Source organism: Rhinolophus sinicus, linkage group LG18 (assembly GCF_036562045.2).
Source record: "Rhinolophus sinicus isolate RSC01 linkage group LG18, ASM3656204v1, whole genome shotgun sequence".
NCBI classification, from domain to species: Eukaryota; Metazoa; Chordata; class Mammalia; order Chiroptera; family Rhinolophidae; genus Rhinolophus; species Rhinolophus sinicus.
Window position 1 is genome coordinate 2,580,623 of NC_133767.1, and position 17,651 is coordinate 2,598,273.

Genomic DNA, 17,651 nt, shown 5'->3' on the forward strand with positions numbered 1-17,651 from the left:
TCTTCGAGGAATTTATTCCAAGGAACCAGAGAAATGTACAAGAATATCCATCATGTTATTATTTATAATGATGAAAAACTGGAAACCACCTTAATATCCATCATTACGGAACAGTTAAACCCTGATTGATTTATCTAGACATGGAATACTATGCAACCTTAAAATGGCAATGGAGATTGTACATTTGATATAGAAAATGTCCGTGACATGTACAGTAGTAAAAGCAGGTTATAAAACATAGATTAAGCTTCAACTCCAGGTTGTTGTGGTTGTTTTGAGTGTGATGGTGTTGGTAGAAAAAGTCCATAAAGTTACACACCAAATATTAGCAGTGGTGCGATTACAGGAGACGTTTGCTTTTCTCTATATCCTTCTGTAATTGTCTGCATTTTTTTTTTTTCAGTAAGCTTAAAATTTATACTTGGATGGAAATAATGCTTCACCCATTTTCTAAAGATACTTTTCCATGCACATTGCCAGGGTAACGTCCACAATAGACCGGAGGCTAGGGGTTACTTACAGGAAAGGTTTGCTACTTACAGATGATATGCAAATGAGATGTTCTTCCCTCAGAAAAGCCCATTGCCCTCTTTCACTCTACACTGGAGCCGTAAATATTTTGTCCCAAAGATCCTAATGTTTCCCAGTGTCATGGAGAAAAACAGCAATTCATTCACCTGGAGCCAATTTCAGGGAACCGCTTTCATGGCTGGCCCGCAGAGCAGCTGGTGGAACACCCAAACGCAAGCCTTCCAGAAAGCTTTTCTCTCCCCAAGCCCCTGTCTCAGCTGACAGGGCTGGAGAATGCAGGTGCCTCCAATGGGGAGGGGGCGGGATCCTGTCCCGCTTCCTGCTCTAAAAGCACAGAGCAGCCCACCCCTCTGCCCGGTGGAGCTGGTGGTGCCCTTGGCCATGGCGGGCAGGCAGAAAGCAGGTGGTGGGAGTCCCTCGAGCCGGTTCAGGGCAGACTGGAGGTGAGTAATTCTGGGGGCAGAGGGAGGGGACACAATAGCCTTGTCTGCTTAAGTCCAGTCCTTCGTAACTCTCTCCCTCATCCCCTTCCATCACCTACAGGTCATTTTCTCTATTCTTCACCTTGGTGACTTCAGTGAACTCGATGGATGTTACTCAGCTGGGGATTTCTACCTTCTCAGGTATGCCTGTTGGGTGAGCGAAATGCCCTTAGCATTTCTTGAGCTGGGGGCAGCTGGGGTGCTTAGATGGCCAGGAAACACATGGGTCAGACGATTTCCACTCACCCTCTTTCTTACCTGGGTCGAGTCACTAGACTTCTCCGTCGCTTCCCCATGGCTTGCTAGCCCAGCTAAATGAAAGAGCTTGCAGAAACACCTGCACATCTTTCTACTTCTCACTGCCTCAAGCTTTATGGCATCCAGAGAACAGCAAACCATAGCACGAAGCCCCCTTCCCGGGACACAGGAGTCTTTAAACACAAACTCATGCTTTAGGAAAACATCAACATAAGAGACAAAAGCAGAGCTATTCCATGTGAAATGAGGAGTTTTCTGAGACTTTCCGCTGAGTCAGAGGATGCAGTGACAGATGAGAGGCAGAATTTAGCTTTAAAAAGTGTCTTTGGGCTTACCCACAGTGTTTTTCAAAAACTTCAGATTGAAGAATCTTCAGGTAAAACTTTCGTTCTCCAGTTCTTCACAGACCTCCCCTCACCTCCATCAGACTCACTGCAAGGGTCCCGCCTGGATCCTGAGTGATGTTTGTTAACCCTCACCCTGGCTTTTCCCTGGAGTGCGTGGGAAAGCCCCGGCACTTAACTGATACCTTCTTTCCGGTTCTTGGTATCTCACATTCTAGTTCCGTCTTCCCCACCAAGCTGTGAGCTCCCTGAGGGGAGGGGACAAGCCTTGTTTCTTCCAACTGTCATCCTTCCCTGATGCCTCTTGGAGAAGAGAGGTCCCTCTGTACACCGCTGTGGGAGTCGTGCTTCCTATAGTTCAGAGGTCCTCAGTGTTTCCTTTGCTTTTCAGGTACTGTCACTTGCCGTGATGACAGAATGATAGTGGAGTTTGCAAGAAATCTTGGTATCAAGAAATGGCACGCGTCTGTGATGGGTAGGTCACGCGTATATTCTCATCGCAGTCTTACTTAGCAGAACCCCTTGGCTCAAGGCCAGCCCATTTTTCTGGTGAGCAGAGTATACAAACTCTGGAGTAATGGACAGCTACTTCCCCTGATGCCACAGGGGTCCCTGATTTGCGTGATGCTACCAAGAGTGGAAGACCTTGTCTTTCTCTTATCTCAGAATCCCCTGTGAAATTTTTAGCTGCAAATCACAGCCTCTCTCAAAGTTTGGGTCATGTCACCCAATGGGACAATAAAAAAATGAAGTAATTGAAGTACCTGAGAAATGGACTGGCAGTCCTGGCTACGTAGCTTTGGTTGACAGGGAAACTGAAATGTGTTTCTTGGTCATCCTCTGTCTGACCTGCTCTGGCTTCTGTAGATCCCTTTGGTCTTGAAATGCTGAACTGTACTTATGACCTGGACCCAGAAAATCTCATCCTGAGGGTCCCCTATGAGACCTGCACCAGGAGAGTGGTAAGTGATTGCCTCTAGGGGTGATTTGGGGAGGAGCGGTCTAGAAGTTACTAATAATAAGCTAGGAAATAAGGGCATAGGCTTTGGAATAGAGCCGTGGTTCTCACCCAGGGGTGACCTTTTGGCCATGTTGGAGACATTCTTGGAGACATTCTTTGTTACCACAACTGGAGGGGGAAGAGGCTGCTACTGGTATTTAGTGGGTACGACCCAAGGATGCTACTAAATAGCCTACTTTGCACAGGGTGACCCCCTCTGCCCCCCCATAATACAGAATTATTGGGCCTGAAATGCCAATAATACTTGGTTGAGAAACCTTGGAGTTGAGAAGGGCTACTTCAGAAGGGAAAATTTTTAATCACAGGAAGTCTTCACTGTAGAGTCAGATGAAGTGGCCTGGTAAAGCTGCAGATGTCTAGGACGTACCCCAGACCCACTAAGTCCTCGGCTAAGGGAACTAGCTGTGTACTTTCTCAGTACCCCAATGATTCCTGGCACACTGAGGCCGGAGCACGTCTGCTCAGAGAGGTTAGTTTTGCTGCCCGTAACAGCCTTGGGCTTGAGTCCTGGCTCTGCCACTATCTCGTTGTGACCTTGGGAAAGTGAGCTAAGCTTTCTCAGCCTCTGCTGGCCCATTGGACAGTGGGGTCACGGTACCCTCTGCACATGGTATCCACAAACTAATGACATAAGAATGCAGATGAAAGACTTGGTACAGCACCTGGACACACGCTCCGACGGGAGCCACTGTGATCTGTCACCCTGCTGGGAATGGGGTGGCTATGCTGGTGCAGGCAGAGAACCTGCATGCTGTGTAAACAGGTGTGGGAAAGCAAGCGGGGTAAGCGGTAGGGTCTTCTCTAGGGCCGAGCAACAGCACGGCCCAATCAAGGTTATTAGGAGCAGGGGAAGCAACCTCTCTGAGCAGACGTGCTCAGGCCTCAGTGTGCCAAGAATCATGGGGGAACTGGAAAGTACAGAGTTGGTTCCCTTGGCCAAGGACTGTGGGTCTGGGGTACATCCTACACATCTGCAGCTTTACCAGGCCACTTCATCTGACTGCAGTGAGGACCTCCGTCATCAAATTTTCCCTTCTGAAACAGCCCTTCTTAACTTCAGGGAGCTTAGAACTGCATTCCTTTAGAGCAGGGGTCTGCAAACTCCAACCTGTGGATACCACTTCCAGCCCCTGGCGTGTGTATGTCAGGGGGGTGGAGGGTCCTTGAGCTAAGAGTGGCTTTCATGTTTTTAAAGAGTTCTAAAAAATAATTTTAGAAATTATACATGGCCTACAAAGTCGAAAACATTTACTACCATTTAAGAGAAAACGGTTGTCTGATCCCTGCTTTGGACTTAGTTCCCTAAACCAGGGGAGACAGCAAAGATGGCTCTGGCTAGCACCCAGCACCATGGCTGCTATGGAGGTGCCCACCAAGAGTATTTGAATGACTTGGTAGAGGCCCTAAACCAGCCAGGATAAATAAGAGGAGAAAACTGAACTCCAATTCCTGAAACTCAGGGCACTGTTCTCTGTCAGTGTACGAGTCCTTCCTGGGATATCTATGAGGGCTAGCTATAGAGTCTCCTGGTGTAGGAATGCGGAACCTTCCAGAACCTGCAGTACTGCTCACTGTAAGGGTTTTGCCACTCAGAGGGATCAGATGGTGTTCTGGAATCGCCTTTCCCCGCCCCTGAGGGCCCAGCATTTCCTGCTCTGACTATGCCATGTGCACACAGCTTAGCCAGCACCAGCTGACCATCAGGTTCTCGGACCACAGTGCTGCTGTGAGAAGGAAGGCTTTCACCTATCAGATCAGCTGTCCAGCTGTGCAAGCAGGAGGAACCAACGAGCACCCGGGATCCACCGTCTGCCTGAAGGATTTCATGTCTGTGAGTGAAGCCGCTGCCTGCTTCACCCACGGCCACTGCAGGGGGAAAGCAGTGGTCTAGACAGAGCGGGCTTAGGGTCAAGATCGGAACCCTGTATTCACTGCTTCTTGGTGGTGTGGCTTTGGATGGATTCTTAAGCACCCTTTGCTTAAGAGCCTTTGTCTCCCAGTCTGAAGTGGGGAAAAGAACACTCCCCTCATGCGGGGGAGGGGGTGGGGCTCTAAGAATTGACTGAGAGGGTGTGTACAGTGCTCGGCACATCACACCTGGCAATAGAAAGGCTTTCATTGGTAGCTGCAATCACATTAGTAATCTCTTGACCAACTGAATCCCTGCCATGGCCCAGGCCCTGTGCCTGTGCACACAGCTTAGCCTGCACACAGTGAGGCCACAGTCATGAGCAAACCAGCCCAGCCCCACACACGTGGACGTGATAGTCTAACACAGCTGCTACTGACAATGGACAGAAACAAGAAATGCTCACGCCTGGTTATAACTATGATGGAGCTGCATGGCTGCACATAATACTTGATTCCTACGGACCCAGTAAAAAGCTGTGCGTTTGAGAACCTAGCGTCTGAACTCACAACTGGAAGGGAGCTTAGCCCTTCCGCTGCCTGAGGACACAGCTAGGATTCACGACTGGCCCTGTGCTTGTCCTACCACGTGACACAACCAGGCCTCTTGGTGTAAGAACTACAAACCACACGGCAGTTGCTCTGGGTGTTTCCCACACGCTGTCAGGTAGCATGACTCAAACTCTCCCCCAAATCAAAGCCTCACATCATGATTTTTTTTTTTCTGCTTCCAGTTTACCTTCCAGGCTTTTCCTGGCATGGCTGACGAAAACACGGTACGAAAGTAATTTTTTAAAATTACAGACCTAAGTCACCTTGTTTTGTTTGTTAAAGGTGACATCACTTCAATCCTGATTAAAATATTAAATAGATGACAATAGTCTTGAGGGTAAGGGGTGTACCAGCCCTCTAAATGAAACCTTTGATTTTAGGCAGCCCAATATGTGATGGGATGGGCCATCGAGGTGGGTGATGGTGCAAGAGCCCAAACACTGACCCTGGGGGAGGCCATGACACAAGGATATAATCTCCTGATTAACAGCTACAAGATGACCATACAGGTGTCATTCAATGCCACTGGAGTGACTCACTACATGGTAGGTGTGAATCTTTTTGTACTATTACTACCACCCAGGCACAGACCAATGCTTTTAAATCCAAGCGTGGTCTCAACCACTTCACCAAATCAATTGAGAAGACAAGTCATTCAACAGGTATCTTAATACCTACAATGTGCCAAGCGTGCACTGAGTACTGAAGATACGGTGAAGAAAACGAGATGGTCCTTACTTTCCAATCCGTTCTCCCTCTTCTATGCACACTAGTGTAGAGCAGGGTGCTACCAAAGTCTTCTTTGAACTACGGGGTTCTGTTTGTGTTATCGTTGTCCGAAATTGTGTCTTACAGTAGGTATTAGTGCTTTGGGGGCCACCAATCAAGACACTAGTTCAATGACTTAATGTGCCAAAGTCCTTAGAATCTGTCTGGGCACCTAATTGGTCCAATGCCAGTCATTTGCATGAGAACAATCCTGTTACACATTGAGCATAAACAGATTGCTGAGTCTTGTAAACATTCTCTCTGAAGGGTGATACCCTAAAATAGTCATAAGAACAGCTTTTCTCATATCTGCCTAGAAATGATCCGCTACAGGTCATGTCGGGAGACAACCCTAGCTTGCCAGATGTTATGAAGTACAAGATTTTAAAACTAGAACAGCTGGCAGAACAATCACTGGAAGAAATGCTTAAATTCTACTTGGGGCCAAACAGTGCCCAATACTTGAATATATGCTTGCCCCGGCTATTCTTCTAGCATTGTTTAGAAATTCTGTTAAACCAATGTCTTTGAAAATACTCCTCCCCCAACGACCCCAGCAAGGTAACAGCCATCTCTACATGGTGCCTCTGAAGCTTATCCACGTAATTCTTGGACAAAAGACCATCTTATCGTCACAAGTGACTTGTGTGACAGGTAAGGCCCCAGGAAGGGGCAACTACAGCTGTGGGGGGACATCGTTCTGGGGCATAAAAAGCTGCTCATAAGCGTTTTCTCGATCTTTCCTTCTAGGTCCCATGACCTGCAATGCCACACACATGACTCTCACCATACCAGAGTTTCCCGGGAAGTTAAAATCCGTGAGCTTTGAAAATAGAGACATTGCCGCGAGCCAGTTACACAACAACGGGATTGATGTAGAAGCAAGAAATGGCGTGAGACTGCACTTCAGCAAAACTCTTCTCAAAACAAAAGTACGTTCCATTCCCAGCCCCTGAGCTTTATGGACTCCCGAGTGGAAGCCCAGTCTTTTAGGGAATCCTGACACAGCTGATGACTTGTCCGTAAATCCTAATTGCCAGTGTAATAGACTCAAACTTTGGAAGGTCTCCTCTGATCACTTTGAGGAAGTGAATTCTTCAGTAACTGAAATTCACTTGCCAACAACCAAGCCTCTTGAACCTCTGTGATGGAAGCTTTCCCAAGTGTTTCTCAGCTCATTGAATAGTATAAGCTGCTTCCAAGTTTCTAATGATGAACCTCTACCCGTATGAAAGACAGAACAGCTTGATCCAAACAAAGGGGTCCTACACTGTCCTCACTGACAGATGCCACTGCCAGGGATACCAGAGAGCGAGCTTAGGTCACGGTAGGTGTGTTTTGCGATAACGTCGCATCTGTAGAATCCTTTTTACTCAGACCTGGCTTGGCAGGTACTGCTTGTCCTTGGAATTTGATCTGGTAATTCAAGCTTTAGTGTCAAGTACAAAGAGCATTGCTGTGAGTGTAGTTGAGGGCATGAGTTTAAAGCAATAAATTTCCTGCCTAGGGAAGCATCCTGACGTGCAGAAGGGATAGGGTCTCTCTTGAAGCCTGGGAGTGCCCTGCAGGCATCCCGTGCACGTCCTCCAGCCGCACAGGCTGTGCCGCTAAGAGGCATTCTCCTCTCATTGCAGTTCTCAGAGAAATGCCTACCTTACCAGTTCTACTTATCTTCACTCAAGCTGACTTTCTACTTCCGAGGGGAGATAGTATCCATGGTGATTCATCCTGAGTGTCTCTGTGAGTCACCAGTTTCTATAGGTAAAGACCCCCTCTTTTTTTAAACATTTTTTTTATTAGTTTCAGGTGCACAAAACCCTTTTTTTTTTTTTTAATAGTTTCTACATTCTCTGTTTCTCCCTGAGCCCTTCTTATGCATGTGGGGAAGTATATCGAAGTCTAGACTCTGTATTGCTTACACTTGGAGGAAATGAAAGACTCGTTAGATCACAAGTATCTGGCTGGCTGCTATGACAGGGCCCCAAGGAAGATAACACTTCCAAAATATACATACAGGTAGCTCTCACTATAACTGTTTCATGTTTGAGTAACCTGGATGCATTTCATGATAGGCGCCTGAGCCCACCATCTAAATACAACTGTTTCAAACCTCCAACGAGAGGGACTACAAGAGTTTCAGATTTCCCCCCAAACTCCTGCAAATTCCTCAGAAAGAATATGGAGCGGGTATTTCCTCTTGTTCAGTGTTGCCTCAGCCCCCGTGCATCTGTTTTTCGCTGATCTGTATCAGGTCAAGCCAAATAGGAAAACTTAGTTCCTGCCTCAGTTTCTCCCCACACCACCCAGGATTTGCGAGTCTTGAAAGAGGCGACATAGTGACCCAAGGCGCTCCACTTTAAGCCAGGAGTCATCTGACTCTTGAAGTCACGTCAGCCCCTCAGCAGGTTTGGTCACGGGGTTCTTACCCACATGGTGCTTCTTTGCATGTCTCTGCTCCCTCTTCTTTCTGATGGAAAAACCCTGCTTTTCATACACAGCAGCGTCACTGTCGTCCAGACACCTGTTATCTCCCCTTGTAACTCAAGCTACTTCTCCAGGCATTTCCCCCAAAGACTTAAGATGCGTTCTGGTGCCTCCTGTGAAAACCCAAACGTGTTCCTCAGCACACTTCAAGGTTGGCAGGTGACAATATTCATGTGGCAGACAAATGTCGTTCCACTCTCACCGCTATCTAATCACAGGTGAGCTGTGTACTCAGGATGGGTTTATGGACATCAAAGTCTACAGCCACCAAACCAGACCAGCTCTCAACCTGGATACCCTCAGGGTGGGGGCCTCCTCCTGCCAGCCTACCTTGAAAACTCCATCTCAGGGGCTGGTACGCTTTCGCGTGCCCCTGAATGGATGTGGAACCAGACATAAGGTCAGTACTGACAGACAGCAAAGAGGGTAAGACTTATCTTTGGGATAACTGGTAAACCACTCTAACTTTTCTCTAACTTTAAGTTCAAGGATGACAAGGTCATCTACGAAAATGAAATACACGCTCTCTGGGCAGATCTTCCTCCAAGCACAATTTCCAGAGATAGCGAATTCAGGTGTGGTACAATTGCGACTTGACTTTTTAAGCTCCAGGTTAAATGCAAGCCGTCGTTTAACCTCAAGTTCTTCGTACCCCAACAACTCTTCCAGAATGACAGTGAGGTGCTATTACAGCAGGGATGACACACTCACAAACTCCAGTGTTGGAAGTGTTCCCCCTCCAGTGGCCTTAGCGGAGCAGGGCCCACTCGCCTTCATCCTGCAAGCCTACCCTGGTGAGACATGACAATCTGAGCAATCTGCTTAAGTGCTTCCGGGAAGTCTTCCCTGAAATGAACGCGCTGGTGCCCCCAGGCTAGGCAGTAGCAGTGGTGCTTCCACTCCCGCTGCCACCATCACCTAGAGGCCTGAGGAGGTTTCCATTCCTTTCTATTCCATTTCAGATAACTCCTACCTACAACCTTATGAGCACAAGGAGTACCCTGTGGTAAGATACCTCCGCCAACCCATCTACCTGGAGGCGAGGGTCGTGAACAGGACTGACCCCGACATCCAGCTGGTGTTGGATGACTGCTGGGCCACGCCCACCATGGACCCCGCCTCTCGCCCCCAGTGGAATATTATCGTGGATGGGTAAGTGCTGCTAAGGCAGCCCAGCAAATCCATAAAATTGCCGGGGAAGAGAGAACAAAACCCTCTTGGGCTTCAGAGAAACACAACGTCACAAAGGCCCTGGTTTTTGTTCTGGTTTCTTAGGAAGCAGGAAACTAGTAACATGACTCATGCTTTCCTATTACCCTTGAGTCTAAAAGAATGAGATTATTCCCCAGGAAGTCAAGCTCCAAGACTCTTTATCTGGAGAGAAAACAGAGCTCAGGGTCCTATCCATTCACCGAACGCCCACTGTATACCAGGTGCCACGAGGCCACGTGAATGTTTGAACCTCATCACCCCAGGAGACACAAGGACCTCACTTCATGAGGAAGAAACCCAGGCTTGCTTCTTAAACAAGTGGCCCAAAGTAATACTAGGCAAAAGGTGCTCCCAGGTGTGACCCACGTACTCACTCGCGCAGTTGGTCCTCAGCTCTGCCTGTGGGGGTCTGCACCTACGCAGGACCACACCTCATCTTTCTCGAAGCTGCTGTCGTGTGTTGCTAAGCTTTTACCCTCCAGGTACACGCCTGCCCCAGGACCACACGGCCAGAGTTCTCATGCAGCTCACTCCTTTGCTCCATTGAAGACTTGGCAAGCGTCCCGTTCTCTGACTCTCTTGTCTCCTTGCCCTGTTCTGACTCTTCTTTCCTTCTTACCATGTCTCATACTCCTTTCTTTGTAGCTATCACCCCCTGCTAGCATCTGAGACACACAATGACAGGCGTTACCTCCTTTTTTTTTTTTTTTTTTTGGTCACTGACATATACTAACTGCCTGGGACATAAGAGGTACTCAGAATCCTAAGAAGAATTAAGCTAGTGTTATCTGAAAACACATATACAAAACGTATAGCTCTTGACGAGTTCAGCTGGCAAACAAATAGGTACTTAAATTGTATGACTACAATTGTAATAGTAGAAAAAAACCCTAGCACGCACAACTTACAATTTCGTGAATACTGCTGGATAGGCCAAGTCGGAAATATGCTAGGTAAAATGTACAGGTGGGAGGTACAGCGATAGTCCTGAAGGTGTCACAGGTGACTGCATTTGGGCAGACACTGGGTCAGTGTCTGGGGCGAGCGTGGCTGACGTCCTCCCTGGTCCCTGCCTCCCAGCTGTGCGTCCGACCTGGACAACCACAGGACCACTTTCCATGCCGTCAGCCCCTCCGTGACCCACCCTAATCACTTCCAGAGGTTTGATGTGAAGACTTTTGCCTTCATGCCGGAGGGCCAAGTGCTCTTCAGCCTGGTAAGTGATTGGCGAGGTCCCGGGATGGGCTGCATGTGAGGGCATAGATTCCACCCACCTCTCCTTTCCACCTCCAGCTCCACTTCCACTGCAGCGCCTCCATCTGCACCGAACGAGCCCCTGACGCCCCTCTGTGTTCTGTGACTTGCCCTGTGTCATCCAGAAGCAGGCGAGGTAAACATGTCAAGTCCTCATCCCTGCGAGGCTACTCAAAAACAAGCCTCATCCTTTCGGAACTTAAATTAGGGTGAGAGCTGCGTGCTTCCCCTCGTGCCAAGAGCCCATGACCCCTTGGAGTAGCCCGCCCTACCAGGACGAGTCTGCTATGGGCGGGCTCTCGGGCAGTCCTACCGACAAGTCTGTTTCCGCACGTGGGCTGCCGCCTGGTCTTTGGCAGACCTGACTCTGAAAAGTTCCTCTGCCTGAGTCTACATTGACTCGGAACTTCACATTCTTGGAAGGCTCTTTGAGAATGCATGCTGTCTTCACAGTAGGGTGTACGACCCATCCTGCAAAAGCAGGCACAGCTGCAAAGGAGCTGGGGGCCATGCAGAGCTGCTCGAGGAAGCCCATGGTCTTACCACTCCTCAGACTTCCCGAGGTCAAACTCTAGTATCTGTGTCCAGCCACAGGGGCCACCGAGGAAGAGAAAACCACGGGAAGTCTCCCGGGACCCATCCTCCTGTTGTCAGATGGCTCTTCAGTCAGAGGTATGGATTTAGTTCTTCGGGGACTCAAGTTCGTGGCTTCACGTCCAATTGAATTATGTATAAATAACACATGTTCATTGTAAACTTGAGAGAAGAGTCTCTCTCCCCCGGGGTAGCTGCTGCTGTGGTTCCCTTTTAACACATGTGGGACCATATGTTCCATCACTGGCTTTCTTTACAAGTCGGGTTAGCCATCCAATAGCTGTGCAGAGACCTACCCTCACTGTTAATAGCTAAATAGGAGTCCATCTAGGTTACTTCTAGTTTGGTCACTAATGCCACGTTGGGATCCCCTTAAATCTTGGCCATACAAGCACTTCAGGAAGTTTCTAGAAGTAGGACTGATAGAAAGCAAGTGCCTTGCTACTGCCAAACTTGTTTCTGTTAATATGCCATCTCCTCACCCCAAGTGGTCTTAATTTGAGGCCTAGAACTTGAAATTAAGCTGCCTTAAATCCCTAACTACTAATCTGCAAGAGACCACACACACTTGGGGCAGCTCACCATGTCTACTGGTGGCAGGATGTTGTGATAAACAGCAGGCTGGGACAGCAAGGGCCTTTCCAGATGTCAGCCAGTGGATCTGAGGTCAGCAAAAGCCAGTGGAATGGCAGTGGGAGTGGAGCTGAGAGAGGAGGAGGTTGGCTCAAGTGGTAAGATGATACCCGCTTGTAAGCTTCCCAAATGAGTCCTCTGAGGCTGAATCTCGCTCCTTCCCAAATAAGGCCTTTGAGGTTTCATTTTGCTTACATACGGGGAACCTTCACATGTAAATCTTCAGCTTTAACTTAGGCTTATGATTTAAATATGATCTGAAGACCTGAGTATCTGCTTCCTTTCCAGATGTTGTAGATTCTACAGGGCATGGGACTGCTGGATATGTGGCTTTTAAAACCACGGCGGCTGTGGTTGCCTCAGCAGGTGTCATGGCAACTCTAGGCCTCGCCCTTTACCTGAGCAAGAGGAGAAACATGATGTTAAACCACTGACTGGATTTTCAAATAAAGTGGTTGACGTCAGCCTCTTGCTTCTAGCTTCTCATTAAGAATAGATGGAGTTCGCGGAGTGTTTCTTGGCGGTCGTTCTCCTGGAGAGTGAGCTCAGTACCTTTCCACAATCCTCGGCGCAGGCTTTGGTGTGTGTGGATGTGAATAAGGAAATGGATGACTATTGTTTCCTGTCACTTCGTTTTTTCTGACCTCCCCTCTACACTGGCAGCAGCATGGGATTCAGTCAACAGTGGGGCTTCGCTATAGCCCACACCTGGAGGTGCATGTAGGTGACTGCCTTTTACCCCTCCATTTGTATATACAAGATGGGGATGGTGGGCAGAAAGGCCGCCCCTAATTGTTGGCATAAGTTCCCTTCTCTGTAAGGAAGGGACCCCAGGTGTTCCCAAGGCAGTAATCTAGTATCCTCCTTAGGAAATACTCCCTAACTCAGATTACTTTCAAGTAAGTAGACAACTTTTCCTGAGAACATGAAGGGATTTAGTCAGATTCTCCCCGGTTCTCCCAATCCAATTAAAGAGCAGCAACCCCCTATGGAGGAGGGGAGGATACTACAAGGTTCTAGCTGCCTCAGGTACAATGACACCATCCTGAGTCTCATTAAGACTCTAGCTGAACACCAGCCCCCTCACTGAGCCTGGAGAGCTTTCCCACGACCTACACTTGGTCCTTACCTCCTCCTAAGACTTTTTCCTGAGGGTGCCCCATCTTACGTTGGGCTGCAACTGTATACCATCTATATGACCAGTGTCTGCTTCACACATTAGCTCTGACAGCCCACATTCGAGATATCTCATACAGAAATAAACTAACTTGTAGCCTTCTACTAGAAAAGCGCTGGATGTAAACCAACACTTTTGCTAGGAGAAATGTTTTTAACTCTCTGTGCATGGCGGGGAGGTGAAGATAGAAATATGGAAGTCTTTAGTGTTTTTGGACTCTCTTCAACGCTCAACTGTGTGTGGTCATACTCTTGGGTTTTAAGGAACCTTTGTGAGGGAAGAATATTACATATACTTGGTCCTTGTGTGACACTGTGGGTCTTTAATATTGAATTCTTAGCCTCATCTTCCAATACGCCCTTTCATTCTAAATCCTTTTGTTGGGTTTATGTGGTAAAAGCCAACCCTTCGGTTGGAAGGGAGGCTGGAGGGGAGGAAACAACTGTACTTAGTACTGAGTGAAAGCTCTGGTCTCCCCAGAGTAAGGGTCAAAAGTTCAAGTCATCTCAAGGCCATTCTTTGGGCAAAGCTTTATGAGGGAATAAGTATTCTGCTAAGGGTACAGAAATGGCTTTGGATTCAAACTTGTCTATGTGACTACACCATGTTAGTTACACACTGGAACCAGAAACACTGCCTGTGCTGTACTTTTAAAGGGGGATTAAAAAACCACAACCACACTTGGCCCTTAAATGGCTTTCTGACCCGGTGTGTTAGGCTGGGTAACGACCATCCCCACCATGTCCACATCCTAATCCCCATAGACTGAATATCATTACCTTTGAACGGCCCCAAAGGGACTTTGCACCTATGAAACAGGCAGGAGGGTCAGAGTCAGCTGTCCCAGTGGAAGCAGAAGTCACAGTGACATGGTCCACGGGCCAAGGCGTGCAGACAGCTTCTAACAGCTGGAAAAGCAAGGCCGTGGCTTCTCCCCTAGAGCCTCCAGAAGGAACCCAGCGCTGCGGGCCCATTTTGGACTTCTGACTTCCAGAATTGGGGACTAATCTGTTGTAAGCCTCTACATGTGTTGTGATAGTAGCAATAGAAAGTGATACACCCTTCATGGGTCACTACCCACCACTGGAAAGACTCTTGCTAGAATCTCGAGCCCTACGTCTCATCCACAAGTTGGTCTGTTTGTGTAGAGTCACCGGTCAAGATCAAGGTGAGCCAGACCTCAAGGCTGCCCCACGGCAGGACTCGGTTCTGATGTTTGTCACAAAGGCTGAGGCAGAGCTGAGAGAGGAAAGGCAAAGTGGCTGTGAGCAGCTGCTGGGACAGGCACTAGTGGCTATGGCCGCCTGGAACAATTATAAGGAGCCGCTGATTCAAGACGTGTCCTCAACTTCCGCAGGTACGCGGGGGAGGCAGCCTCACCAGCAGAGAGTAACTGTGTGGGAAGAGGGTGACCTCAGACCCTAAGGGGCAGCTGCTCCCTCGTGCGTACTAGAGTGTGCCATCTCCCTTATCAGTAGCGATAGGCTGTGATTGTAACCCAGGTGCCAGGAGGTACACGAGGGCCTTTGGGAGTCTAATACTCTATCAGGCAGTTCCCTGGGGTGGGGGTGGGGTCCCGGGGCTGGGAAGGGACTGTGCGCCTTGGGCAGCCCCCTCCGACGTCCCACTTTTCTTCCCTGCCTCATTCTGCTGCTGCAGTTTTATGGAGCATGTGCAGAGGCTCTGTCTTCCTCCCTGTGTGACCTTGGGCAGACGGAACATCCTCTGGGCCTATTTCCACATCTGTATAAAAGCATAAAACCCACTTTGGAAGCAGGTGAGTCTTCAGTGAGATAATCAGTGTGTCGGTTGGTGTGTGGAGGGAAAAGGGGCCACGTGCTAAACCTGACAAGCTCAGGGGAAGCCAGCATGACAGGTCCCACAAACAAACTCAGAGACCGAAGGTAACCACATACGATGGCCTGAACATAAAAATTCCTAACTAAGTGAGTCACGGCAAGTAGTCACATCGGGAGCCTCCAGCTTCCTTGACAAAGGGCAATCTTTCCCTTAAGTGAGCCTGTTATCTTTTTGCATCCGAGATAACCTATCCTGGCAATGTCTGAATAATCTTCTTTTCCAAACTTCTCTGGGCACAACCCACTGCACCAGAACAGGGGACCACAGAACCCCTCCTTGCTATCTTGTTCCCCTAATACCACCTCTATGTGCTATAAAATATTAATTATTAACTATCCTGGACCCATGAATGTTAGAGGTATGTGTCTCTCGGTTTACTTTCTATCCAATCCCAGAGATTTCCCCACTTTGCTTTCTGCCGCCGCCTTCATCTACCACCCATGGATTTCATGTAAGCCTCCTTGTGTCTCCTTCTTTGATTCCAATATATAAAATAAGCTGCAAAACTGCCGTTCTCTGGAGCATTTCCTCAACCCATTGAGATTTTGCTTCCTGGCAACTGTCATCAGTTTGGTTCAAATAAACTCATAAAAATTCTCTACAGGTTTGGATGTCTCTTACGTGGACAGGTGAACGGCCTGCCCAGTCAGTGCTGGAGGCATTTAAATACCAAGACTGCAATAGGGCACGTGAGAAGACCTGTGAGACAGTGTTATAAACGGTCATTGTAGGTGGATACAGCTATGCGCTAGGTGAGAGGCTCTTAATCAGATGCTTGCTTTGCTACGTGTCTGCATCCCACGTCCTGAACTAGAACCTGTAAGGAGTGGGGTCTGAGCCTGTCTAGACTCCGTAGGAGGCTGGCTCATGGCCCCAAAGATGTCCATGGCCTTGTGAGGTTACCTTCTGTGGCAAAGGGACTTTGCAGACATGACTAAGAATCGTAGCTGGGGAAATTATCCGGATGGGTTATCTCGGTGGGCCCTAAATGTAATCACAAGTATCCTTAGAAGGGGGTGATGGAGGAAGGGTCCCCACCACCTCCTTTTCCTATGATACGGTGATTTATAACAAGACATGTTTGGTCTTAGTCCTGGTTTCTGGAACACAGCTCCTAAAACCGTTGGACTTTCCTAAGTGTGGAGAGATAGCAAGGTCTTTTGTTGTGGCCATGAGGCATTTTTTGGAAATCCCCCTAGGTGAAGAAAGGATGAGGGCTGGTTGCCAGGGCAACCAACCATCAATAGAGGATTGGGACTTTCGGTCCCACCCCCATGAGAGGAGGAGCTGGAGGTGGACTCAATCACCATTGGCCAGTGATTTAATCAATCACACCTGAGTAATGAAGCCACCATAAAAACTCAAAAGGAGGGGGTTCAGAGAGCTTCTGGGTAGGTGAACATGTGGAGATGTGGGAAGAGTGGCACAGATGTGGTTGTGTGACATTGTGATTCCCTGAGCTGTGGCAGCCGTCTTGTTACCACAAGGCAACTAACCAAGGACACCGAAAATGGTGGAGCAAAACCACATAAAACCTAGGACCTTGATGACTTGTTTCCTGAATCAAACCTGGAACCGCTTGCCTCTGGATTTCATGTTCAGTGAGATGTTTCGTGAAGGTAAAAGCATCCAAACTGATTTAGGCTTAAAGAACCTCCATTTTTAGAAAAGTCAATGACTATAACTTGCATCTATGAGAACACACAAAGTTATATGTAAGCTTTTCTTTGGATGAATAGCCAAGTTTGTCTGAACCAGAAATAAGAATAGCTTTTGTTAAATTTATTTTGCTTTGGCTCCCTCCAGGCCCAAGACGGCCAGATTCTCGTTCTGTTCATCTTTGAATTTCCACTGGTCCTTCTGCAAGGGAAGTGCCAACCACAAAGGAGCTCAAAGCTTGACTCCAAGGAGATGGGAGTCTCTTACTTCTCACCACACTGAGGGATCTGCCTCCTTAGATCGGTTCAATGTCAGAGGGGCAGGGAAGATGTCACGAAGCGAGCACCGGATGCCCGGGGCATGAGGCACGGGGTCCAGCCCTGGCACTGCACTTACTGCAGGAAGCATGTTCCTGCTGGGCCTCAGGTGTGCCATCTACAGGAGAGGATTGGTGAGGGCATCTATTACCTTGCCACTCAAAGTGTGGAGGTGGAACCTGGGAGCTGGTAAGCAGTGCAGAAACTCAGGTCCTGCTCCAGACCTATGGACTCAGACTCTGGATACACTTTATGGTTCCGGAGGCTCAAGGCTAACCTTTTTTCCAGCTCAATGTGGTAGTGGCAGCTGAGCCAGCTTCACATCGCCTGGATGTGAGCGCCCTCTGCTGGCTCCGAAATGAAGCGCTTTCTTTAGGAAACACTTCGTCCTTTCTGCTGGGTTAAGGGTTTCAAAAGAAGCTTGAAGCTTCAGCACCTACTACACAGGGGCACAGGGACGGCAAGAAATGCAGGAAATGTGCGCGGGGCCTTGAGCTTTGGAAGCCAAACTAGGTCTCCAGCCTGGAAGGATCTCTGACTCCCAGTTGCCCACCAGTGCACTTTCCTGATGTCTCATCCTTGTCACTTCTGCTTTCA

General features: G+C 48.5%; 1 protein-coding gene across 1 annotated transcript; it reads left to right on the forward strand.

Annotated features, from left to right (window-relative positions):
• The first annotated feature begins 593 nt into the window (after nt 1–593).
• On the forward strand, nt 594–12,800 carry ZP2 (zona pellucida glycoprotein 2). The gene is made up of 18 exons (XM_019751636.2): nt 594–974; nt 1,066–1,154; nt 2,007–2,090; nt 2,483–2,577; nt 4,315–4,467; nt 5,279–5,320; nt 5,477–5,641; nt 6,422–6,518; nt 6,615–6,796; nt 7,499–7,625; nt 8,561–8,748; nt 8,832–8,923; nt 9,018–9,142; nt 9,311–9,500; nt 10,641–10,776; nt 10,854–10,950; nt 11,403–11,486; nt 12,330–12,800. Exons 1-18 carry the CDS (start codon nt 805–807, stop codon nt 12,473–12,475), a joined length of 2,262 nt encoding a protein of 753 aa, XP_019607195.2. The 5' UTR covers nt 594–804; the 3' UTR covers nt 12,476–12,800.
• The last annotated feature ends 4,851 nt before the right edge of the window (nt 12,801–17,651 follow it).

What these genes read in the sequence shown, in the direction of transcription:
- ZP2 (XM_019751636.2), top strand. Translation starts at nt 805, where the DNA reads ATGCAGGTGCCTCCAATGGGGAGGGGGCGGGATCCTGTCCCGCTTCCT. An exon ending in AGACCTGCACCAGGAGAGTG is followed by an intron (nt 2,578 to 4,314) that starts GTAAGTGATTGC and finishes ATGTGCACACAG; the next exon opens with CTTAGCCAGCACCAGCTGAC. An exon ending in GTCATCCAGAAGCAGGCGAG is followed by an intron (nt 10,951 to 11,402) that starts GTAAACATGTCA and finishes ATCTGTGTCCAG; the next exon opens with CCACAGGGGCCACCGAGGAA.